General features: G+C 35.6%; 1 protein-coding gene and 1 non-coding gene across 5 annotated transcripts in view; one reads left to right on the forward strand and one right to left on the reverse strand.

Annotated features, from left to right (window-relative positions):
* C2CD3 (C2 domain containing 3 centriole elongation regulator) overlaps positions 1–27847 on the reverse strand; it is a 107723-nt gene that overhangs the window by 61998 nt on the left and 17878 nt on the right. For all 4 annotated transcript variants that reach the window (XR_004139305.2, XM_031460315.2, XM_031460316.2 and 1 more), the window contains 9 exons: positions 25756–25888; positions 25179–25307; positions 15436–15583; positions 12020–12174; positions 11255–11464; positions 10658–10770; positions 6959–7077; positions 4959–5081; positions 1239–1733 (listed from right to left, as the gene is read on the reverse strand). Coding sequence is in view for 3 of the 4 variants with exons in the window: in XM_031460315.2 (XP_031316175.1) it covers positions 1239–1733; positions 4959–5081; positions 6959–7077; positions 10658–10770; positions 11255–11464; positions 12020–12174; positions 15436–15583; positions 25179–25307; positions 25756–25888 (1625 nt within the window). In the remaining variant the exon portion in view is untranslated. The remainder of the gene's footprint in view (positions 1–1238; positions 1734–4958; positions 5082–6958; positions 7078–10657; positions 10771–11254; positions 11465–12019; positions 12175–15435; positions 15584–25178; positions 25308–25755; positions 25889–27847) is intronic.
* Positions 18046–18119, forward strand: TRNAS-ACU (transfer RNA serine (anticodon ACU)). The gene has a single exon. It is a non-coding gene; the product is annotated as a tRNA-Ser (tRNA).

Here is a 27847-nt window from a genome sequence, read left to right on the forward strand (position 1 = left end):
AAGCAGGGAGCAAAACATTCAGGTTAGTGTTTTAGAAAGATCATTCCTGTTGGTTCACAGAGGAAGGGACAGGGAGAGACCAGAAACAGGTAGGCCAGCCTGAAGGCTATCTGGAATGAGAGTGAGGTCCTGAATGGAAGAAGTGGAAATGAAATGGCGGTAAGATAATATAATCTGGAGATAAAGTTTGCAGAATCTACTGAACTTGGTGAATCATTATGTGAGACTCAAGGACAACTTTTAGGTTCTGCTTGAGTTTCTGAGTGAATTATAATATGAATTATGGCAGACAGGAGGAAGAGGAGCAAATTTGGAAGGAATAATAAATTCAGATTTGGACACATTTGACTTCCTTCTTCCATTTACACATTTTTACTGAATATCTGCAATATGCCAGCTGACATATTAGGTGCCACATAGAAAGTACTTTTGAGATATTTGGGTGGTGATGACCAGCAGGGGGTTAGTCATAGAGATCTGAAACTAGAGGGAAATGCCTGGCCTACACAGAAGTGTGGATTTGAAAATCATCTTCATACAAATGAAGCTATGGGAGTAGATGTTGCAACCATTGAGAAAAAGAGGGTTAGTTTGGGAGAATGCCAAGACAGAGTAATGGAAAGGAACACTAATAATTAAAAGTAAGAGAAAGGGAGAAGTGTTGGGGTCACAACTCTTTTCCTAGTTTTCCTATTGGCCTGATGACTGAAAAGGAACAGCTGTTGAATCAGGAAGAAAATAAGAGGATAGATTTACAAAAATCAAGAAAGGAAACAACTTACACACTAGCATCAAATTCCACTGAGAAATCAAGTAAGGTGAGTATTGAAATAAGTGCAGAAATAAATGAGATTGAAGAAAAATAAGTAAAAAAATTAGAGACTGGAGAAACAGAAAAGAAAGTGGGAAGTTTAACTGATCAAAGTCCTAGAAGCAGCAGAAAGGAACAGAACTCAGAATTCAGGCAAAAGTAATAGTGGGAAACCATACAACTGAGACAGCACAGAAGGAAATAGACACAAAAAGTTTTTAAATGTTCACAATGTCTCTTCCTGTTCCCATCCAATAGTGGGACTGGATCTACAAACCAGATAATTATAAAAGTCTCTCCCTAGTCTGAACATTTTAGATTTTACAATGGATTTATGATTTGGGAAACATATTTTTCTTGCTTTCCCCCATTACTGCCCCCCCTCATCCCTAATGGATATGGAATGTTAAGACATATACAAAGTTACCTGAGAAAAGTTAAAGACTGGTTTTGTTGTGCCCCATGCGATGACAGATCTGATGACTTCCTCTGTGCTGAAGAGTTTGCAATTTAAATAAACATTGCATGGTGGTTGTTTCTCAGATTCTCCAGTAATGAAATCTTTCCCATCTGGCACCATCAACAGCACATGCAACAGCAATGCATTCTCTCTTGGTGACCCATTTATCTGATTTACCAAAACATGAGAGGTTGGCACAGTCATGGAGATTGAAGGATTTGGTGCTACAGGGCTTGGTGACTTTGGGGTGGGGAGCACCAAATTCTGCACTTTCTTTATCATTTCTTCTTGAATTTGATTTAGGTTCTGTGGATTTTCGGTACAGGTAACATGTTGGCTAGGTTCTGGCAGTGTCTTATCTGGACTTGTAAGAGCACAAAGTGGGGTATGTTGGGTACTGCTATTTAACTTCATACTGACACCAGCGAAATCCTTGTTATCTATAACAAGCTCCACAGTTACCTACAGAACATAAAAGGAAAAGAGTTAGTAGGAATATCTTCTAGAATCGGAATCAGAATTTTGGAGCTAGAAGCAGTATGAGATTGTTAGGAAATAAATTAACTCACCCTCAAATACCATAATAGTAAGAACACTAACAGACTGCATATACATTACCTTACCAGGATTAAGAAAAGCTAGGCAGATGACTTATCAATATACAAGTTGAGCCTAGAACATCATCTTGCGCCAGAAAATAAGGAAGTGCTCAGAAAAGGATGGTGACATATTGAAAGGATACACAATCCAGTTGAAGGGGCTTTTACTGGACAAATCTGGAATAATTTGAGTATCAAAATGTATAATGATAGTAATGGATTATAACCTTTTGAAAAATGTGAGAATCCATGAGTCCATACCAATATAAATAAATATGGGAGAAGGGACAACTCTTCTGTATCATAGAATGCCAAGTAATAAATGCACAGGGAATGGTGGAGTTAATGGTGAAGTTAGAAAACCATATTCTTTTAATCATAGTGATAAGTGCAGATAAACTCCAATGGAGGACATTCTACAGAGTCCAGACCAGTTGGTCTTACTTTTCAAAAAAGATCAAAGTACTGAAAAGACAAAGAAGGGCTGCAGAACTGTTCCAGACTAAAGGGGATTAGAGAGATACGACATTTAAATGCAATGGATGGTCTTGGACTGCAAAACTAAACTGCTACAAAGAGAAATATTAGCACAAGTGGTAAAATTTGAATATGGACTATAGATAGGATATAGTAATGCTGTTAAATTGATTTTTGTAACTGTACAGCATTATGTATGATATTGCTTTTGTTTTTAGGAAATACAAGAATTTAGGAGGAAGAGGCATAATGTCTGTAATACAGTCTCAAATAGTTCAGAAAAAAATTATGGGTGTATGTGTATACAAAGAAAGAGAGGAGAGGGAGACAGAAAGAAAGAGGGAGAAAAAGAGAAGAGGCAGATAATTAGAAGGCAAAAACGACAAATGCTAATAATTGCTGAGACCAGGTAAAGAGAATGTGAGTTTTTTCTTACTATTTTTGTAATTTTTCTCTAACTTTGAAGTTATGTTTAAAAGTTTAAAATGTTACAAAGTTAAAAAGGATGCAGGGTAAATGATGAAGAACGAAAGTGGTCACTATTATGAGACTGAATTACTAGAGATAAAGGGCACTTGCTGTTCCTTTCATTTAAAACCCACAGCAAAGTTCTTTTCTTCTATTGAAAAAAGACAGCAATCTAGACAGTACTCTTCTCAACAGAACCAGGATAGAAAAAAAATTCTAGCCCATCAGTTCTATTTATTGCCTCTTTCTGATTATAACTCTTGCAGTCCAGAATGAACTAGGAAAGCAAAAAAATAAAACTTTGGTAGTGGAAGAGTAACGTGATCTTATTAATATTTTGCAATGATAAGCAAGTCTTTAAAATTAGGTGATGTCTATTACTAAGAAGGCCAGGAAGAGGGCAGAGAGGGCTTTCAAGAAGAGGAAGCAGTATGAAAATCAAGAACAAAAGCATGGACGTAAAAACCAGCACAATATCCTAGGAATTCTTTACATAATTTGATATGGTTCCTGCTAGGGAAGCTGCAAGAGAGAAGGCTGCAGTGGTAGGTTGGGGCCATACAATGGGACCAATTTTACCCTTTGGGTGATGAGGAGCTATGAAATGTTTTAGGTATAGTTGTGACAATTTTAAAAGCTTGCCAGGACAACAGGACAAAGCTGTCCTGTTCAGATTCTTTTACCTAATGGGAATGTAAATTGGTGCAGTCACTGTGGAAAACAGTATGGTGGTCTCTCAGAAAACTAAGAATAGAACTACTATATGACCCAGCAAGTCTACTCATGGGTATACATCTGAAAGAAACAAAAACACTAATTCGAAAAGATATACAAACTCCAATGTTCATAGCAGCATTATTTATAATTGCCAAGATATGGAATCAACCTAAATGTCCATCAACAGATGAATGGATAAAGAAGATATGGTGTATATACACACACACACACACAAGAATACTACTCAGCCATAAAAAAGAATAAAAAATTCTGCCATTTGCAACAACATGGATGGACTTGGAGGGTATTATGTTAAATGAATAAGTTAGATGGAGAAAGACAAATACTGTATGATATCACCCATATGTGGAATCTAGAAAAATACAAGCTAGTGAATATAACAAAAAAGAAACAGACTCACAGACAGAACAAATCAGTGGTTACCAGCTGGGAGAAGGAAGAGGGAAGGGGCAATACAGAGGTAGCAGATTAAGAGGTACAAACTATTATATATAAAACAACAAGGATATATTGTACAGCACAGGGAATACAGCCAATATTTTATAACAACTATAAATGGAATATAACCTTTAAAAATTGTGAATCACTATTTTGCACATCGGTAACATATAATATTGTACCCCAACTATAATTCAATTAAAAATGATTAGGGCAAGCTCTAAAAAAATAAAACAAAACTTCCACTTAAGAAATTGATAGTTCTGAATAAAAGGAAAAAATCCTCTCTCCAATGCATTACACATTAGAATTCATTCCACCAAGTCCAAACCCAGTCACTTCCTTTCTTGTTCACTGCCACTACTCTAGTCTAAATTATCAATAATCTCTTTTCTGGACGTATGCAACAGATTCCATATTTTCCCTCTTGCACTCTACAATCTATTCTCCACACAGTAATCTTTTAAAATGTAAATCAGATGTTACTCCCATGCTTCACTGTCCTTTCCTGGCTAAGGATAAAAGGTAAACCCTTTACTCTGACCTACAATGCTCTGAACGATACGGCTCCCACCTGCCTGTCCAGTCTTAGCTTCTACCACTCTCCCTTTTGGCTCACTGTCCTGGGCAACATTCTGTCCCTTGACAAAGCCAAGCCCATTCTCACTTTAGGGCCTTTGCATGTGCTATTCTCTTCTCTGGAATGAACTTCCCTGTGCTTTTTACTTGGTGGCCTCTTCCTCTCATTCTTCAAATCTCATCTCCTTAGCGAGAACTTCCCATCTCCTACTTCCTCTCAGGTACTCACTATCACATCATACCATTTAGTTCCTTCCCAGCACTTTTGTTGCCCTATTTTAACATAAGCTGTAAGACCCTGATTTTCTTATTCACAGCTGTATTTTCAGGGCCAGCCAGTAACACATGCTCCATAAATACTTGACTACCTGAATGTATATGTACATACCCTGAGGGGGCCAAGTGGAGTCTGGCCATTTTCCTGTTGCACTGGAAGCTGGTCACTGAAAGAAAGCAGCTCAGACTGAATGACAGCTCTCAAAGGCAGCGATGCAGAGCCAATGACTTCTGGCTGAGAGGAGAAGGGAAGAAAAAGTTTAAGTTAAATTAAAGAAGAGACACAGGGAACTTTAACTGAAGTGACAACATATGATGACTTATTAAGGAACCCATGCTTTATGAAGTCAATAGCTTAATTATTTGACTTAGGCAACTCTACGTTGGAAAACCCGTATTATGCCATGTTTTGGTTCCCATTCTGGGTTTCACCACTTCTCCCTGGAAGATCAGAGAGGGTTTCATGAGTCATAAAGAAGTCAGAAGATTACCTTTTTCTATTTTTAAGAGTTCTTTATGAAGAATGTTCAACTTTACTCTTAAAAATAAAAAGTAAAATTAAGGTGATGCAAATTTTTGCCATTAAAGCTAGGAAAATTACAAAACAATATACCTGATTCTATCAAGGTTATGGAGAAACAGAGGCTGTCATATGCCTGAAGCTCAGAATATAAACTGGTAATAAATTTTGGGCAGCAAATTTAGTAATAAGTATAAAAAGCTTTTAATATTCATATTCTTTAGCTCAGTAATCTCACTTCTGGGAATTTATACTAAAATAATAAATAATACATAAGAAGCTCATACACAAATGTATATATTTTAAAATTTAACTATGAGAAATAACTAGATATTCAATAATCAGGAATTATTAACTTAATTGCAGCACATTCCTAGAATGGAATAATATGTAGCCATTAAAATGATGTTTACTAAAAGTGTGAAATAATATTAATAATACTTGTTATGTTTATTAAAAATAGGGTATTAAATTATACACAGTAGACCTTCACCTATTTATAAAATTATGTGTAAAAGATTAAATATATTTTTGAAAAATGAATAAAAATCCTCAAGACAAATTTTTAAAAAGCAGGCTAAAAATTACATATAGAATTATCCTAATACAGAGATTTACATACATAAATGTATTCATTTGAAAAATATAAAAGAGATTCACATAAATATTAACAGTTATTTCTTGGTGACAAGATTATAAAAATATTTTTCTATAAAGATACATATAATTCCCTTATAATTAGAAAAAAAGCCATTAACTACATAATTCAGTGTAAATATACTGAAATGCTTATAGAGGTTGTCTTAAAGTTGTGGAACTATGTGTTTCTCTTTGTCTCCCTCTTTTGCTGTATTTTCCAAAAAGAATTTGTATAATTTATATCCTGAAAATACAAACAAAAAGAAAACAAGACCATTCCTCATGCTATCCATACAAAAGGGGAGGTCAAAGATTATAAAAGCTAATCTCTGTTGAAGTAAAATCTGCTCATGACATAGTTTATTGATTTCTGTTGTACCAGTTACAAGCAGATTTTATAATCTTGGAATCAGTTGATAAAACTGCTATCCACATTATATTTGAACATGGGTTGGGTACCTTATGTATTCTATCTGAAAACAGAAAGTAGAACCTCAAATTAAGGCCAATATCCTGTATCAAAATATCCAACAGTCAACTCTTCAGAACAGGGAGCACAGTAAAGAGGTTAAGAACCTAGGATCTCAAGTCAAAAGACTTGCAAGAGAGTCCTGGCTTTGTCTTTTCTTAGCTTAGGTGATCTTAGACAAGTTACTTCTCTAAATCTTGGTTTTTTTCATCTGTAAGTTGAAGATAATAATGTACCTAATTCACAGAGTTGTCTTAATGATTAAATTTGATAGTGTTGTTCATGTAGAGCCTTTAGCATAATATCTGGCCTACAGCAAACACCAAACAGAAATTTAAAACAATAACACTAAACAATAATCATAAGCATTAGTGTCATTTGAGTCTGGAGAAATTCCTAGTATAAGAAGGAATATAATTTTAAGTATGCTCCAAATTCCTGGTGTAATAAATGGTAACACAAAGGTCAAAAGCACTTGAAGTACCTTTTTCTGTGGGGTTTTCTTTGTGTAAATTTGGAAAGTGAGATTGGAATTCCACCAGTGTTCTATCATCGGGCCACCAAACTGTACTGGAAACACAAATCTCTGCTGGAATTTCACCACTGTAAGGAGAACCAAACACATAAGCACACATCACACCACCCAAGTGGAGTCATCTCATCTATCTATGGCTCAATATCACCTACCTCGCTTTTAAATCTAACTAAAATCTCCATCAGGAATCCAGTCACCAAAGTGTTAGTAGGGTTGTAGGACTGAAGGAACAGAGACAAAGAGAAAACCCTCGGTACAGCACAGAAAAGATAAGCAGTACTGTAATGCTCTACTTTGCCACGAGAAATGAATGTCAAGCACATGAGCACAGGATGTGTAAAGAGACATTTCATACACTTTACTGGGTGTAGGTATGACAGTGCTTTTAAAAGACAAGTTGGCAGGTAGTGTAATGAAAGAAGGGGGCTGGCTGGATGTGGGACAATGAGGAATAAATGAAGAGAAGAACTGAATAAAAAACTATAATAATGAAAGTAAGTTTATTTTCTGGCTGAAGACGAAGAGACTCCTACTGTCATACTTGAACAAGGTTCTAAGTACTGATGTTAACTAGCAGTGTTAGGACAGAATCTGTCTTTCAGGTGGAAAGGAGCGGGTTTCTGCTATAATAGCAACTGTAAATGGGATAGAGTCATGGTAGTATCTGAGTTTTTGCTCACTGCTATGGGGCTTTAACAGGTTAAATAAAAGGAATTTCAGACTAGAATCATTTTATATGAGTAAATCTGTTACTAATGACCACGTCAGACACAATTTATTACCTGTAAAATGACCTTCCCATCCATTCAGTTTTAGACCCTTAAAATGGATATGAAAAACTCATAAAAAGGCCCAGTTACAGAGAATCCACTATCTTTGGCATTCATTCAAACCGCCCATTTGACCTACTGATCTCTAGCTTTGCCATATTTATTCTTGACTCTATTTCTCTTGGTACTCCTGGACAGGATATGGGTCTCGCTACCTGGATCTAACCACAGGAACTGTGAGCAAAAGGTCTGGGCCCAGCAAGCCCACACCCACTAGACCAGTTTACCTGATTATCCTACCATGGGAAGAGAAGTCAGACCATACCTACACCTCATTGGTATGCTGAGAGGATCAACTGAGGTAATAGATGAAAAAGCACTTTGGGCAGTATAAAATCCTTTGTCTACGAACAGAACTCTATTGCAACCTGGTGCTACTCAGATTTCTCCTTATTACTTAAGTATGTTTTGGCACTATATTATTGTATTTCTCATATAATTCTCTATTTCTTAAGCTCATTTTTTTTAACCACTATAAGTAAGTTAAGGTAATAATGGAAGAAGAAATTCATGTAAATAAATTGCTAACAACGTTCCATAGAAGACTTTCTTAGGAATTGGAAGGGATCCTCAAAATAACTTGTCCATTCTCTATTATTGTGAAGAGAGGCCCACAGAAGAAAAGTCATTTTGTCTAGGGTCACACAATTAAGTGTGTGGTATAATAACCATAACTAGAACTCTTCTTCCAATTCCTGGCTTGATGCTTATTCCACATGTCCCATACTATCTTTCTCAGAAGAACAAGGGGAGAACTCAATTGCTGTGTCCAACAATAATAATAATGCGTGAGAAGCAGTATCGATTCAGAACACAAGATTTGGAATCAAAAAAGTTCTAGGTTCAAATTCCAGTTCTACCATATCTAAGATAACCAGTTGTGTTATCTTTGACAACCTACTTAATTGATTTATTCCTTAGATTCCTCTTTCCTCATCTGTGCATGTTTTAGTTTAAGGATTAAATTATTAATGTATGTAAAACACTGAGTAGCTTTTTCGGCACATAATTTAGTGCCCAATAAATGTGAGCTACTATTAGTTACATACTATTTTAGTTTAATGTTTTTACATTCATTATCCCATTTGACTGTCCATTAATTTCTTGTGTAATATAGGCAGTTCTTCCTTTGCAGATACTATGTTAACTGAATCTGGTGTATATCAGAACCACGTCCTCACCATATCTCAATTTTAGAGATGGGGAACCTGAGGCTCAGAGAAGTTTTAAGGAACTCATTACACGTAATACAGATGGAAGGAGGTAGAAGGGGGAAGACCAGAGAAAAGAATTCAACATTTTTCTTTGCCTTAGGGTTTGATAAAAACAGTTTAACCAAATTAAAGCTCCTCAAACGTACTTCCTTTAGTCAGTAGGGTCAATTATACATTCTTGAATGCTTTGAACAAACCTCCAGAGCACCTTTTATTGCTACTGATAATTTAAGCATACAGCCAGAAAGTAAACATATGAAAAGTTTTAAATGCCCTAATTCTTCCTTAAAGTGATGGGGAAAGTGAAACAATGTACTCTAGTACTTTAGGTGCTATTTTTAAGGGTAAATAAGTATTTATTTTTAATATTTGTGCTAGGTATATTCACATCAAATGAGAAATGATGCACGTGCAAGATTATGTATTAAAGTACTATTTTTAATAGTAAAATATTTTCCCCCTTGAATTACTGTTATTTTGGAATGAAATGGATGTATATGAAAACTATGCTCTTTTTAAAATTTTTAAATAAAAAAATTTATTAAAGTATAGTTGATTTACAGTGTTTCAGGTTTATAGCAAAATATGAATACGTGTATTCTTTTTCAGATTCTTTTCCATTATAGATTATTATAAGGCACTGAATTCCCTATATTATTTACTGCTATACAGTAGGTCCTTTTGTTTATCTATTTTATATATAGTAGTGTGTATCTGTTAATCCCAAATTCCACATTCATCCCTCCCTCATTTACCCTTTGGTAACCATAAGTTTTTTTCTATATCTGTGAGTCTATTTCTGTTTTATAAATAAGTTCATTTGTATCATTTTTCTAAGATTCCACATATAAGTGATACCATATGATATTTGTCTTTCTCTGTCTGACTTATTTCACATAATACGATAATCTCTAGGTCCATTCATGTTGCTGCAAATGGCATTATTTCATTCTTTTTTATTAACAGCAAAATATTGAAAACAACTTGAATTTTGAAAGTTGAAAATACTATATAAGTCAAAAAAGCCAGTCACAAAAATCATATATTGCATGATTTCATTTATATGAAATGTCCAGGATGGGAAAATTGATAGAGATAGAAAGTATATTAGCAGTTCCTTAGTGAAAGAGGGCGAAGAAGGAATTGAGTTAATGCTAGTAGGTTCGGGATTTCTTTTATGAGGGATGAAAATGTTCTCAAGTTAGATTGTGGTGATGGTTACACAACCTTTGAATACATTAAAAATCACTGAGTTTCACATTTCAAATGGGTGAATTGTATAGTATGTGAATTATACCTTGATAAAGCTGTTTTTATAAAGGGAAGAAAAGAAAAATGGCAACAGTAGAAAGAACATGATCTAAGCATCAGGAGTTCTGAGCTGTAGTCTCAGCTATGTTACTGCCTTGCTGCCTTGCATCAGGACAGTCCTACCATCACTGGGCCAGTTTCCTCATTTATAAAGTAAAGGAATTAGAATAGATTCACTTCAAAACTCTTTCTACTGCTAAGACTCTATAATATGAGAATCAGATGAGTAATTAAGGATTCAAAAATTCTTCCAAAGCCAAAATGTCTAAGGAGTAGAAACCAGGTTCTCTTACTTCCATCTGTAATTTTACTGGATGCAAGTCGAACGACCTCAGTGATCAAAGCTGTCTTTGCTGACCCACTTCTGGAAAAGCCCACAGGAAAGTGATATTCCACAAAGAAGGTGCTAAAAAATTAAAACAAGATAATTAAGAAACAAACCAAATAATAAACCACTTTTCTCTGATAAATCCTACATATCTTTCAAGGCCCTATTTTTAGAACTTCAGGTCCTCAGAGGATCCATCTCTCTTCAAAGCCTTCACTAATCTTGTCAGGCAGAATTAAAGGCTCCCTTCCTTATGCCCTCACTGCACTTTTAATATAAAACATCTCTTTTGGCCCCTAAAACCCTATTATAGATAGCCATTTAAGTGTTTCTCTCTTCTCCTGATTGTAAGGCAGGTAAGAACAGAGTTGAGATCTTAGTTTTCCTTATTCTGATACTTAGCATGGTGCTTGGGATCTAGTGGGGGATCCACTATATTTTTGTTGACTGAATGACACATATGAAAGCATTTTACAATTTGTAAATTATGCAATTATTTACTATTATTATCAGACACACTTTCCAGAAGTGTCAAATTTAGTTTCCCATGTTAGAGACATACCACTTTTTTGTTGTTGGAAGCTTAGGTGGTCTCCCAGGAAACCTTTTTTTGCCAGGGGTCTCCTGAGGACTATCTGGAGGAACTCTCATTGTTTCGATGATGATTCTGACTGAATGTGCTCTACTCAGAAGGGCCAATCTATCCACACTTAGTGTCATCATTTGGGCATCTTCTGGAGTTTCTGATAGCATCTGTTGTTCAACCAAATTTCTGAAAGGAGGTCATACAGACAGTGAGGCAGACGGTCAGAAGCCAAACACGAAATGATCTAGTTTGTACAGGCAAGAGGAGGAAAGAGGAAGGGCAGCAAGCATCCTAATTCACAAGTTATCAAGGATTGAGAGATGGTTTTAATCATAATTCTGGTCCTAATCTACAGTGAAAGAAATCTCAAAAAATGTAAAAACATTCTTGCAATCTAAAGGCTTATCTCCACACACAAGTATAGAAACTGATGTAACAGACTTTACTTCAGTTATGCACTACTTAAACATAACTACACTTTTGTGTATTTTTTTCATTTGCTTTCTTTATGCGTATTTTCTACATAAGTGTAATAGAGCACACATACAACCTAGAATTCTGTTTACTTCCTTAACCATTTTATCATATCCATCTTTTCATGTTATTACATTTTTAAGGACTACAATACTTAACGAATTACTGTAACTCATTTAACCAGTCTGATGGTGTTGGGCAAACACAGGTCGTTTTACTTGAGATCTTTTCTTTTGCCTCTAGCCAAGCATTCCTAGAGAAGCTCACCTATTTTTCTTGCCCACTGCCCTTTTCTTCAACTTATAATCATTTGACTCCAGAATCTTAGGAGATCTGGCAAGAGCTTTTGACTGGCTCATTTTTTTAGAAGGGACAACATCATCATTTTCACTGAAGACATCACTGATGCTCGTATCAGATTTCTATGGGGAGAAGAAACAAAAAGAGAGGCACTAAAAGATAACTGCTTTGAGGATAGTGGCAATAAAAACATTTCTCTAAAAGTAGTAATCAAATTAGTCTCTGTACATATATGTCTCTTGAAGAGACAACTGACACCAGGGAGATAATTTGGCATTTCTCCTGCTTATACAAAAAGAATCTGAAGTTCACAAAAATAACCTACAAGTTCAGTTCAAAGGAAATAAATGAAAACAGATTCCTTGTTCACATTCTCAATAATATTAACAATCACAGTTTACTGACCACCTACTATGTATCTGGTACTATGTTAAATGCTCCATGTGTATTTCCAATACTTACTATATTCTTATAAGGTGTCTTTATCTCAATTTTTACAAGTAAGAAAAGGAAAGCTACGTTACGAGAAGTTAGGCAACGTTGTTTATGATCCACAGGTGTAAGCAGTAAAGGTGGATCTTGATCTCCATGAGTTCTAGAGCCTGTATTTCTACCACAGTTTAAGGCATATGACTGTACAATTATCATCTAACTATATGGATGCGAAGACTCTATTTTTTTTAACCACTCCATACTACTGATGATTTATTCTGCTTTTAATCTTGCTAAGATGAACTGTTTATTGTATGTCATAAATTTCCTTAATGGCAGAACTGGTGGCTAAGCCCCCTGTAATTAATTTTACTGTGAGAAAAGGCAACTATAATTGACTGATCAGCCCTTACTACCAGAAAATGCAAAATAAAAAGATAGCATTGTAGTTATTTAGCTCCAAATTTTTAAAAAGTTTGCTGATATAAATGCAGGAGACTACTCCAAAGTCATTTTACATTTATCACCCCCAAATTCCTTTTTTTCAGCATCTCAGGGTGTATAATGTATTGACCTGTCATAAGGGTAACAAATTAATAGTTAAATAAGCATGACCAGACTGTCCTTCTAGGAGGCAATACAACTTTTTCAAGGTGAAATTACAAAGCTTTTTGCTCTTAGGTTTTTCTTAAGTGGCAGTTTAAAAAAATGGTTTTGACAAGGCAATCAAAATCTAGATGAGTCCATAGCCTAAAGGAAATTAAGAGTAAACATAAACTAGGTAGTTCAAAAGCTAATAATTTCAGGAAACAAAACCACAAGGTAATGCTGAATTTCTAAGCTGTGGTTGTTATTCAATATTAAGAACATCAAACACTGACCCCAGGGTAGGACATGAGCATTCTAGCTCCTTGGTCTTCCCACTGTCAATTTGTTCACTCCTTCTTTCAATCAACAATTTTCTGAAATTATTTTGTTCAAATAGCATGGGTGATTACTTAGTACCATGCATACATTCATTCATTTATTTACTAAGTATTCACCTAGTACTTAATTTCTATCAAGACTTTGTTGTACTGGTAATAAAAAGACAATGAAGACATGTTCTTGTTCACAAAGAACTGTATCATACAACAGAAGGGCTAAAATAGAGGTATGTGCAGGATATTGTGGACATTCAGGCAACAAATTCTGCTTGGAGGAGTCTGGGGTGCTTTCTTCATAGAGGTGATGAGCTGATTTTTAAAGAATGAAGAGAAGTTTACCAGATGTACAAGGGCATTTCAACATTTAAGGCAGAAAGATCAGTATGAGCAAGAGATACGGAGACAGAAAAAGAGCTAGACTGTAAAGTGGTGAGACAATCAGTATGAATGGAGTCTCTAGTGGGTACAGGGCAAAAGTGGGAGATGAGGTTAGGAAGGTTAAGTCAAGACCATATTTCAATGCCATGCTCAAGGCTTATGAGACAGTGTGGTCTTGTGGGAAAAACATAGGTTTTTGGCCAGATAGACTAGGGTAAGAATTCTAGTTCTGCCACTTACTTACCAGGAATTAACGTCTCTAAGCTTTTATTTCATGATATGTAAAAGAGATAACACTATCTCATGGGGCTAATAAAAGAATTAAATGAAATAATGAATTTAAAACATTTGGTAGAGTACTTAATAAATAACAGATAATATAAATTCCCTGGCACAGAGAAAATGTGTAATAAATGTAAGTTCCCTTTCCCTTTTCTCCTACAGGTAATACAGTATCAGTGATGACTTTTAAGGTAGAAAGTCATGAAATCCTAACAATTTACAATGTCTTTTAAATCCATCTCCCCCTTTCCAATCCCGCTGTTGCCACTCTCATTCTGGCGCTCCCTCCCTCCCTCTCTCTCACACCTCCAATAACCCAGTGCCTTCCTACCTGCTCCAGTTACTCTCCCCTAGTTGGTCCCCTGGGTCACTGCCAGATTAACCTTCCTGAAACACTATTTCAGTCATGTTGTTTTCTCCTCACCTGACATTCCAAGGCTTTCCCAGACTAATTACAATGTGCTAGCCTGCCTCATCAACAACTTCCCTTCCACACAAGTTCTTACCCAGTCAAATTAGACTCCCTGCAGCACACAAACCACTTCCTTGACAAGTTCTTCTTTCTATTCCCATTTCATTTCCCTTCTCTATCTCTCTGAACACTTTCTCAAGTGTCAGTTAAAATCTCTTTTTCCTAATGATATTCTTTCCTGACAATCTCATGTAAAAGCACTCCCTGCTTCCTCTGAACCCTGGCAGCTCTCACTGTCTTTCCATTGAGCTGGTATAAACTACATTGCATTTCAGTTGTCATTGCTGACCTGGAGAAAAAGAAAATTGGGAGTATGACAGCAATCTTCACAAATATAAATGATTATTTGTGAAACAGGGGTTGAACTCATTCTGTATATACTGTAGAAGATGCTAAACCAATGACTAGAACATATATCTTTATATAAGAACTTTGAAAACACTAAAACTGCCTGAAAAGAGAATGCTTTGTCTTAAGGGTCAGTAGAGGTATTTGTCCCCTGTGAGTAGAGGTGTTTCTAGAACCAGATACCAGTCAAGGGTGGTTCTGAGGGTATACCTACATTAGCTCTTCCTTAAAAGAGTTCTAAGGAAGCCATATAGTATATTAATTAAGACCATAGGCTTTGAACTCAGGTAAACTTGAATCTGAATCCTAGCACTGACACTTACTTGCTATGTGTCCTTAGGCAAAATATTTAATCTTACTAGGCTTGTCTCCTCATTTATAAAATGAGATGACACTCTCCTCTTCAGATTGTCATTATAATTAGAGAAGATAAGGCATGTAAAATGGATAGCTTTCTGTCTGGCAAGTGGTAACATGTCTGCACCTACTAATATCATTAATACTCTTGTTCTCCAATTCCTAAGGCTTCAGATTCAATGACTTACAGGTGCTGTGTAAAATAAGTTCTCCAGGAGACTCTGGTCATACTGAGGGTCGTTGGGTTCACTGCTGCAATACACATCACTGCCAGGAGATGGGGAATCTGGAGGAGAGCCTAGCCCGTCCCAGTAACGACCTTGGGATAATTCAGCACTGCAGAGATAAGAAAAACAAAGTAGGACTTTAAAAGAAGTTTCTGCTGAGCTATTCTTTTTTTTGGTAAATTTTCTAAGGTTCTAAACATGGAAGAAAATATGTTAAACAGAAGTCTCACATTAAACAGAAGGTTATCTGATAAATAGTTTCATATTACATTCCCCCTCCTCTGGGATGTCAACAGCTACTGTTAAGAAAACACATTACTGACACTGATTGTGATCTCACTCATTTATTTAACAAACATTTTACTGGGTACCTATTATGTGCCAGGCATGGTGTTAGGTCCTGAATGATACAGAGATGACTAAGCTAACTTGTCTATTCTTGTGCCACTTATGGTCTAGGAGGGAGGGAAAAAACGTAAACAATTAACCATAATTCAAAGAGTTCAATGTTATATATATATTTTTTTTGTGAAGAATGGCTAATTCATAAATATGCTTTCTTCCATTAAGCAAAAATATGTGTATTTAGGTTAATTATGGCAAGATTTAATTCTACGTGAGATAGAGAAATGAGTAAAACAGATACTCTACTTATAAAGAATTTGTAAACTAATAAGATATGCATACAAATATGTGTATATTTCATTCATTTTTGTTTCTCCTATAGTAACGAGCGTTTAATCAACATCTGTTAGTGAACTTATTAATTCATAATGAACATAATAATAAAAGCAATATTTATTCAATATTTAATATGAACCAAGCACTGTGCTAAGCATTTCAATTATGAATTCTTTCAACTTTGCTTCGCTTTCAAGCTAGCTGCTATACTTTTTTCCCTTCTTTAATTTCTCAAGAAAATAATACATGATCACTACCTTCACATTAGATCATGTTCCTACATTTCTTAGAACAAATGATGTTCAATAAATGTTCCTTTCTTCACCTTTTCTTATTCTATAGTAGGGTTTCTCAACCTCAGCACTACTGACAAGTTGGGTGAGAGAATCCTTTGTCACTGGGCTCTATCCTGTGTATTTTGGATCCCTGGATTCTACTCATCAGATGCCAGTAGCATTCCCCTTGTTGTGACAAAATATCTCCAGACATTACCAAATGTTCCAAGGGGTGGGATGCAGGGGAGAACTGCCCCCCAGTTGAGAACCACTGATCTATAGTAATCTCTCTCTTAAAGGTTGGAACTTCCTAACTGCCAAAACCCAGGTAACAACTTTCCAACCCACATGGCTTCCCTGCAGCTTCTGAGCACTGCTCCATTTTGAAGCACTACTTCTTGGTATATTCTACAAAATTCTCATTTGCCAATTATGGTCCCCCGCAACTCATTTGCTTGCTTTTCCCCCCTGCTTTGCACACCCTTAAAGTTATGAAGATCTCCACCATTCATTATACAGTCCTCCACTTTTTACTTTTTTTTTCAAATTAACATTTCTTTGAGTTCATTCTTCTGTCTATGACACATAAAAAGGCACCCCATTTCCCTACATGCAGTATTTGGTACATACTTATAATCAGAAACCTGGAGAGGTCAGAGCTACTTGGCACAGGCCAGAGGCCGGGGTTCCTGTGGAGGGCAGGAGACATGGAAGCTAAAAAAAAATGGGGGGAAGAGGCTAGAATTTGCCTGTGTTCTTCGGCTACAAGACAAGCCCACCCTGAGCACTTTCCTTTTTTTTTCTTCTTAAACATTTTTTAATCAAAGAATAAATGCACCTATTTTAAAAGTCAAATCGGATTACAAGACATAATAAAGAACAGTAGCTACCTGCCTCCTTAGGGTGTTTCTTTTGGTATTTACCTTCATATTTCTAAGTAACATATGTACTGCTATTTTCTGATTTTTCACTTTTCTATGGACTTTCTATAATGAAAAATGAAAAAATCCTCATTTATACCATTACTCTTGGACACAGATTTCACTTCCCCATCTTCTCAATTTACAATTTTTTGTTGTTAACGTACAGTGTTAACATCATATCAGAGCCAAGTATAATTTACTACACTTTCTTATCCAACTTCTAGTTTTCCTTATTTTAGTAACTGCCTTAATTTTCATTTACTTAGTTTTTTATGTGCCTATCAGTATTTTACTACTGAACTCTCCAAGAGAACAGAAAATTCCCTCTCAATTTGGTCAAACACAGGAGAAATGTTTCCACCTACCCTCTTCCTTCCTTAGAAATATTCCTACTGAAGTCCTGTCTTGCTCCCCATAAGGAGTGTTTGCTTTCTAAACATGACACAGATCTTAAACCTCCTTTTCTCTTTCTTCTGTGTTAGATCCCCTACTTCGCGAACTCCATGCCTTACTCTTTCTTCCTATATTCTCCTTGTGGTAGAGGATATCCTGTGATTTCCTAAGAACTAGTGCAAGAGAGGCAATCTTTTGAGACCCTGGATATATGAAGATATTTTTACTCTACCTTCACACATGTTTGACAGTTTGATTGGGAATGGAATCTGAGTTCAAAAATTAAGAATTTTCAACGGGGAAGGGTATAGCTCAATGGTAGAGTACATGCTTACTATGCATGAGGTCCTGGGTTCAATCCCCAGTACCTCCATTAAAAAAAAAAAGTTAAACAAAAATTAAGAATTTTCAGAATTCTGAAAGCAATTCTCCACTGTCTTCTATGGAGTAGGTAAAAAAGCCTTTGTTTCCAGCTTTATGGAAGTATAATTGATAAATAAAATCATAACATATTAAAAGTGTACAATATGATGATTTGATATACATTGTGAAAGGATTCCTCTCACGGAGTTACTCATCCATCACCTCACATATTTCCATTCCTCTTCCTTCTTTCTTTTTTTTTTTGTGAGAACATTTAAGTTCTACTCTCTGAGCAAATTTCAGTTATGCAATACAGTGTTATCAACTATAGGTACCTATTTCATATACATTAGCTCCTCGGACCTTATTCATCTTATAACTGAAAGTTTGTACCCTTTCACCAACCTCCCTTTGTTTCCTCCAACTCCCAGAAATGACTTTTTTACAATCTATTTCAATACATTTGACTTTATTTTTGATTCCACATATAAGCGATACCATGCAGTATGTGTCTTTCTCTGTCTAGCTTATTCCACTTAGCACAATGCTCTCCAGGTTTATCCATGTTGTCACAACTGACAAAATTTCTTTCTCTTTTGAGGCTGAATATTCCATTGTTTATATATTATACCACATTTTCTTGATCCAGTCATCCATGATAGGCACTTAGGTTGTTTCCATACCTTGGCTATTATGTATAAGGCTGCAATGAACAGGGGAGTATCCCTTTAAGATAATGATTTAATTTCCTTTGGATACATACCCAGAATTGGGATTGCTGGGTCATATGGCAGTTTCATTAATTTCTTGAGGAATCTTCACACTGTTTTCCACAGTGACTGTATCACTTTACATTCCCACCAACAGTGTACAAGAGTTTTCTTTTTCTCCAAATCCTCACCAGCATTTATTATCTCTTTTCTTTTTGGTAACAGACATCCTAATCTGTGTGAGATGGTATCTCATTGTGGTTTTGATTTGCATTTCCTTGATTAGTGATGTTGAGCACATTTTCATGTACCTATTGGCCATTTGTATATCTTCTTTGGAAAAAAAGTCTATTTAGGTCCTTTGCCCATTTTTTAACTGGGCTGTTTTTTTAAGACTATTGATTTGTATGAGTTCCTTGGTATATTTTGGATATTAATTCCCTATCAGATATGTGGTTTACAAATATTTGCTATCATTCCCAATGCTGCTTTTGCATTTTGTCAGCGGTTTTCTTTGCTATGCAAAAGCTTTTCAGTTTCATGTAGTCCCACTTACTTATTTTTGCTTTTGTTGCCTTGGTGTCAAACGGACATTTTAACAATATTAACTCTTAATCCATGAACATGGAATATCTGTCCATTTATTTGTGTTCTTTTCAATTTCTTTTATCAACGTCTTACAGTTTTCAGTGTACAGATGAAAAATTCACCTCCCTGTTTAAATTTATACCTAATTTGATTCTTTTTGATGCTATTGTAAATGGACTGTTCTCCTAAGTTCACTGTTTGTGTATAGGAACAAAATTGAATTTTGTATATTTATTTTGTACCTTGCAACTTTACTGAATTCATTGATTAGTTCCAACAGTTTCTGGCAGACTTTAGTGTTTCCTGTCATCCACAAACATTCTTATGATTCCTTGTATTTCTGTGGTATCAGTTATAATGTCTCCTATTAATCCTCTTTCTTTTTGTCTTGGTAAGTCTAGCTAATGGCATGTCTATTTTATCTTTTGAAAAAAACAGCTTTTAGTTTCACTGATCTTTTCTATTTAGGTCTTTTTAGTCTCTATTTCATTTATTTCCACTCTGATCTTTGCTATTTCTTTCCTTCTGCTAACTTTGGGCTAGTTTATTCTTTTTCTAGTTCCTTGAGGTGTAGAGTTATTTTTTTTCACTTGAGATCTTATTTCTTAATGCACATATTTGTTGCTATAAAATTCCCTCCTAGATATGATTTTGTTGTATCCCATAAGCTTTGGTATGTTATGTTTCTACTTCTCTTTGTCTTAAATGATATTTTTTTCTCTTTTGATTTCTTCTTTGTTCATTGGTTGCTCAGGGGCCTGCTGTTTAATCTCTACATATTTGTGAATTTTATAGGTTTTTTTGTTTTTTGTATTGATTTTTAGTTTCATACCATTGTAATCCAAAAAGATGCTTGATATTTCAATCTTCTTAAATTTATTAAGACTTGTTTTGTAGCCTAACATATGATCCATCCTGGAGAATGTTCCATGTGTGCTTGAGAAGAATATGTGTTCTGCTGTCGTTAGATGGAATATTCTGTGTATGTTTATAAGGTACATCTGATCTAATGTGTCATTTGAGTCCAATCTTTCCTTATTGATTTTCTGTTTGGATGATCTATTCGTTGTTGAAGTCCTCTGTATTGTTGTTTATTTCACCCTACAGACCCACTAATATTTTCTTTTTGTATTTAGCTGGTGCTTTGGTGGGTACACAAATATTTACAATTGTTATAGCCTCTTGATGAATTGGCCAACTATCATTATATAATGACCTCCTTGATCTTGCTACAGTTGGCTTAAAGACTATTTTGTCTGATATAAGAACAGGTACTCCCTACTCTCTTTTGGTTTCCACTTGCATGGAACATCTTTCATATTTCTTCACTTTGAGCTTTGTAGGGATTCTTAAAGCTGAAGTGAGTCTCCTGTAGGCAGCACATAGTTGGGTCTTGTTTTCAATCTGTTCAGCTACTCTGTCTTATAATTGGAGAATTTAGCCCATTTGCATTTAAAGTAATTATTGATAGGTATGAACTTACTGCTACCATCTTGTTAATTGCTTCCTGGTTGATCTGTAGTTCTTTTGTCCCTTTCTTACTCTCTCCCTTTGTGATCTGATGATTTTCTGTAGTGGTATGTTTTGATTCCTTTCACTTTCTCCTCGGCATATCTACTATAGGCTTTTGCCTTGGGGTTACCATGAGGTTTATATAAAACATAACAATCTATTTTAAGGTGATAATGTAACTTTGAACACATACCAGAGCTCTCTCACACCCACATTAAAAATTTTTTGATTTCACAATCTGCATCTTTTACATTGTATATCTACTAAGAAATTATTGTGGTTATATTTACTTACACTTTTGTCTTTTAACCTTCATACTAGATTTATAAGTAATTTATCTGCCATCATTAGAATAATAGAGCATTCTGAATTTAACTATAGATTTACCTTTACCAGTGAGTTTTATACTTTCATATGTTTCCCTGTTACTAATTAGTGCCCTTCCATTTCAGTTTGAAGAACTCCCTTTAACATTGCATGTAAGGCTGATCTAATGGTGAGGAACTCCTTCAGCTTTTGTCTGTCTGGAAAATTCTTTCTCTCCTTAATTCTGAAGGACAACTTTGGCAGGTAGAGTATTCTTGGTTAGCTGTTCTTTTCTTTCAGTACTTTTAATATAACAGCCTACTCCCTTCTGGCCTGCAAAGTTTCTGCTGAAAAACTTGCTAATAATCTTATAGGGGTTCCCTAGTCCATAACAAGTTGCTTTCCTCTTGCTGTTTTTAAGATGCTTTCCTTGTAACTTGACAGTTTAATTATAACAGGGCTTACTGTGGGTCTCCTTTGATTTATCTTGTTTGGAACTCTCTGGGCTTCCTGGATCTGCATGTCTGTTTCTCTCCCCAGGTTAGGGAAGTTTTCAGCCAGTATTTCTTTGAATAAGTTTGAAATTCTTATTGAAATTCTCACTTGGTTCATGCATTGTTCTCCTGATCTCAGTGAGCATCTTTATGACCATTATTTTTAACTTTCTGTCAGGTAAATTACTTAACTCTGCTTCATTAAGATATGTTTCTGGATTTTTATCCTGTCCTTTTGTTTGGACCATATTCCTCTGTTTCTCCATTTTCCTTGACTTTCTGTGTTGGTTTCTGCTTATTAGATAAAACAGTCACCTATCTCAAGTCTTCACAGAATGGTCTTGTGTAGGAGATGAACCTCACTGAGCAGCCCAGCCCAAGATCCTAGTTGTCTCATAAGCTTTTGTGATTGTCTAATACTTTGTTCTTAGTGGCTCCCAGTAGTTGAGGGTGTACTAAGACCCATCAGTGTCCCAAAGGGGAGGATTATAGTCAACACCTAGATGTAGGCTGATTAGAAGCTGAATCCACAGCAGCAGCACTTTCCAGGGAGAAACTGGGAGATGGGTGTTTCTGCCTGCTTCCTCTGTGCTGGGTCCAGGTATATAGCTCTGATGGTGGGCGTGCTCCTGCACCCATTGAGAACTGTCTGCTGTATTCCTGTGGAGCTCATGAATGCAAGTTTTGTTGGTTGTTAGAGCTAGGCAATCTGGTGGCCTATTTTTTGGTGGCTGCTGTAAAACCTGGGGCATCAGATGTGTATATAAGCTCCCTCCAGAGAGACTGGTAACTTGATTTTATTACTGGAGAAGGCTTGGGAGAGATGGCATGGGAGGCGTCTAGCAGCTTCCATATTCTCTGGAGATGACTGTAGTGAGCCTCTAGATGCCTGCTTAATTAGAAGGCTGGCCCTCAGGCAGTAGCTTTTAAAGTATGCAGATAAACCTTCTTCAGGGAAAGACTGGGAGATAGCTAATTTGGCTGCTCCTTCTTCACCAAGCCCTGGGGGATAGTCATGGTTTGAGAAGAGTGCTCTCCTGCAGTAAAGAATTAGTTCTTTGCTTGCTATTGTCTTGTGAGTCTCCTGGATACCAGCCCCATTGGCTTTCAGAGTTAGGTATTTGGGGAGCCCATCTCTCTAGTGGGAGTCTTAAAAGTTCAGAGTGCTATGACAATGAATATATATATGTTCATGTATAACTGAAAAATTGTGCTCTACACTGGAATTTGACACAACATTGTAAAATGATTATAAATCAATAGAAAATGTTAAAAAAAAAAAAAAGTTCAGACTGCTGGATGTGGGGTTCATGTGCTTTGCCCTGCATCACATCAGCTCTCAGGAACCACTAATCTACTTTCTGACTCCACAGATTTGCCTATTTTGTACATTTCATATAAATGTAATCATAAAATATTTACTCTTTTGTGACTGACTTCTTTTATTTAGTATGCATGCATGCTGTTTTCAAGATTCATCCATGCTGCAGCATGTTACTAGTACTTTATTCCTTTTTATGACCAAATAATACTACACTGTATGGATATACCACTTAAAAAAAATCCACTAATCAAATACAAAACAGAAACAGACTCATAGACATAGAATACAAACTTGTGGTTGCCAAGGGGGCGGAGGGTGGGAAGGGGTAGACGGGATTTCAAAATTGTAGAATAGATAAACAAGATTATATAGCACAGGGAAATATACATAAGATCTTATGATAGCTCACAGAGAAAAAAATGTGACAATGAATATACATATGTTCACGTATAACTGAAAAATTGTGCTCTACACTGGAATTTGACACAACATTGTAAAATGATTATAAATCAATAAAAAATGTTAAAAAAAAATCCACTAATCGTTGGATATTTTTTACTATTATGACTATGGAATATCATGTACATATTTCTGTGTGGACTTACATTTTCATTTTCCAATATAAATCGTAGCAATGTTCTTCTAGGGCAGTCTACCCAGGCAATAAAAGCAAATAAAAGCAAAAATAAACAAACAGGGCTTAATTAAACTCATAAGCTTTTGCATAGCAAAGGGAACCATAAATAGAATGAAAAGCCAACCTACAGAATGGGAAAGAGTATTTGCAGATGATGTGCCATTTGCAGCGACGTGGATGGACCTGAGATTGTCATTCTGAGTGAAGTAAGCCAGAAAGAGAAATACCATATGATATCACTTATACGTGGAATCTAAAAAAGTGACACAAATGAACTTATGTACAAAACAGAAACAGACTCACAGACATAGAGAACAAACTTATGGTTACCAGCGGGGAAAGGGAAGGGTGGAGGGATAAATTTAGAGTTCAGGATTTGCAGATACTAATTACCATATATAAAATAGGCAAATAATAAGGGCCTACTTTATAGCACAGGGAACTCAATTCAATACCTTGTAATAGCCTATAATGAAAAACAATATGAAAAGGAATATATATATATATATATGTACACACACATATATATACATACACCCAACTGAATCACCATGCTGTACACCAGAAATTAACACATCATTGTAAACCGACTATATTCAATTTTTTAAAAATGCCAAAAAAAAGTAGTAAGTTTTAAAATAGGGAAGTGTGAATTCTCCTATTTCTTTTTTGACATTGTTTTGGCTAGTCTGGGTTCCTTACAATTTCACAGTAATTTTGGAATCAGCTTATCAATCTCTACAAAGAAGTCAGCTGCGATTTTGATTGAAATTGCATTAAATCATGAACATGGGATTTTTTTCATTTATTTAGACCTTTAATTTCTTTAAACAATGTTCTGCAGTTTTCAGAGTTTATTTTACTTTTTCAGTTAAAGTTATTCCTAAGTATTTCATTCTTAACAATGCTATTGTAAATGGAATTGCTTCTTAATTTTATTTTTGTATTGTTCACCACAAGTATATAGATGTACAATTAATTTTTGTATACTGATTTTATATCTTGCAACCTTCCTATATGTATTAGTTCTAACAGTTTTTTGTGGATTCTTTAGGATTTTCTACATACCAGGTCATGTCACCTGTGAATAGAGTTAGTTTTACTTCTTCCTTTTCAATTTGGATCCCTTTTATTTTTTTCCTGCCTAATTGTGCAGGCCATATAGATAATAAGAGACAGACCCCAAATTTCAACTTGTGTGTGCTCTAAAATTCATACTCTTTTCATTATATCCTTCTAACACTGGTACTGGAGAAAGATGAGAAGAATGGAAAGGTGAATTGGAGACCATTCTGTAAGTGAAGCTAATAATAGAAGGCTGAAGACTAGATTTTTATTTAGTAGGTAATGAATAACAATTTTTATTTTGTATGCAATGAATAACCAAGGGAATGACTTGGATATTCTAAGGAAATGTTGCCTTAGGAAGGTGAGTCTGTTAACAACGTACAGTTAGAGGAAGAATTTACAAGGAAGAAAGCTAGTTAAGAGTTCTTACCTGCCCAATAGCAGCTGTATGGCTCTGGTATCAGCTTTTGTGTCATGATTCCAAAATGTATTCTCTGCTGGAGGGAGGAGAGGATCTTCAATGTGTTCTTTAAATTGATTCCTAGATAAGGCTTTAATCCTAAGGTATGAAAAAAATACTTTCTCAGTGGCTAGCTCATGGGAAAAATTTAAATCAGAATTAAGCTAAGAGATATACATGGAGATGATTCAACATGGAAAATTTAACATACTTCAGGCCTTAATTACCTTAAATATATATAAAACTTCACAATTTACAAAGCCCTTTTCTACGTTAGAATCTCATTTCGTTTCTATAACAGAGAGAGGAGAGAACATCCCCATTTTACACACAAGCATGCTGGTTCAGAGGGAGCAAAGAATTTAGCCATTTACATATTTAGCAAGTGTTAGTGCTAGGTCGAGATTTTGAGTTTCTTAACTCCTTATTTAGGCTTCTTTACTTGCTGAAAATTTCCAAAATTATTTAGTCCATAACTTGACAAAAAACACATGTTAAGAACTATTAAGAAATGAATTGTTGGGTTCATGTTTGTCCTGTTACTTACTGTGTTGATGCTCTAAGAAAATCTTCCTTCAAAGGAGGATGAACTTCATCCAACAACATGCTAGTATCTGGGCTTGATTTCATTGCAGAAATCACCATTGCATTACGTAGTTTATTGCCTTGTTCTAACAGAGCTGAAGAGGGCAAAAGCAGAACACAGAAACTCTAAAATTCAACAGAAATACTTGCAGTACTTAGCACTTTTCCTTATACCATAGGACTCACCACAGTGTACTGTAATGGCTGACTTGTCTGCCTTCCCCACTAGCTTGAGAATTCCGTGAGAACATTCACTTTATAAAGTGGACAAAAGTCCACTTCTATTATGTGGACTGTGTTAGATGTTGCCATTATAGCAGTGAATTAAGTCTCTATTCCACAGAGACTGACCTCCCCCTATAATGGGAGTCATTATATACATGCACTGACTCTTCCAACTGGTGTTTGTACATAAAAGATTAGTGACATTTCTGTATTATTTTTGTATCCAGATACCTTATTGGATTTATTATTTGTAATGGTTTTAATGTCATTATTATCTAAGAAACACTAACAACTATATCAGCTTAACTTTTAGGAGCCACAGTGCTAATCTAGTCCAAATTTATACTTTTATGGATGAAAAAAAGAATGCTAAAACATTTTCACGACTTGTCTAAGATCACGCTTCAGGTTAATAGAAAAGTCAGGATGAAGTCTTCAGACTTTCGGATAAGTAAAATTCATTTCATCCCTAAGTAATAACAAGAACAAGAACAATTACAGAGAGTAACATTTACTGAATCCTTATCAGATGTTGGGCACCACTCTAATACACACACACACACACACACACAGTCATTTAATCCTCCCACAAACCTCTGAAACAGGCACTACTTTACTATTTCCTCCATTTTCTAGATTGAAAAAAAAACAACTGAGGCATAGAGGCCAAGTAACTTGCCCAAGTTATACATGCACTAAATGTATAACCAGGATGACATCCTATGATTTTAACCAGTACATTATATATGATCCCACTTTAGTTCTTAGACTTCTTTTGAAAAGCTTAGGAACACTGAGACATATCATCATTTTCTCGAGGTTCCACAGCTGCTTAGGAGTTAAGTGAGACTAGGTATCAAGTGCCTGTCTATCTTAGTCTAGAATTTTATAGCTTCTAAAAATAAAGAAGATACGGTGGTCAGGCCAAGAAAAATAAAATAAGCCAAGCAGATCCATAAACATCTAACATTTGTTAGGATAAAGAGTTCAAAATATAGCTTAAAAACAAAACCCAAAAATCAGGAAACAAAACCCCGTGAAATATCGTATGTTTGATGTGTGAAAAAAAATAAAGATCACCCATTGTGGTAGGCAGAATTCTGAGATAGTTCCCCCCAAATTCCTAGCCTCTGGTATACACATACCTTCTCCTAGTGATTCAAACAGTCAAGAAGTATTGGTGCGAAGGGATTTTGCAGATGTAATTACGGTTCCAAATCAATTGACCTTAAGATCGGAAGATTGTCTTTTCAAAGGATCAAACCTTTAAAAAGCAGTTTTTTTTTCTCTGGCCGTTTGCAGGATATGAAGTCAGAGATTTAAAGCAGGAGAAGGATGTCAATGTATCATTGCTGACTTGAAGATGGAAAGGGCCATATGGCAAGATATGCATGTGGTGTCTAGGAGCTGAGAGTGGACTCTGGCTGACCACCAGAAAGGAAATGGGACTTTGGTCCTACTACTGCAAGGAACTAGATTCTGTCAACAAGAATGAACTTGGAAGTGACTTTTCCTCCAGACCTTCCAGATGAGAATTTAGCTTGGCTGACACCTTGATTTTAGTCTGATAACGTACGCAGAAAACCCAACCATAACTTGTTGGACTCTGATCCACAGAACTATGAGCTAAAAAATGGGTATTTTTTTTTAGGCATCAAGTTTGTAGTAACTTGCTATGCAGCAGTAGAAAACTATTATTCCCATTAATGACACTACTCACAAATACTGGTTGTTAACACTTTGTACATTCCTTGTAGCTTTTTATCTATCATATATATACGTGTGTGTGTGTGTGTGTGTGTGTGTGTATAAATTTCTTCTGCTGCAAA

Source organism: Camelus dromedarius, chromosome 12 (genome assembly GCF_036321535.1).
Source record: "Camelus dromedarius isolate mCamDro1 chromosome 12, mCamDro1.pat, whole genome shotgun sequence".
NCBI lineage: Eukaryota > Metazoa > Chordata > Mammalia > Artiodactyla > Camelidae > Camelus > Camelus dromedarius.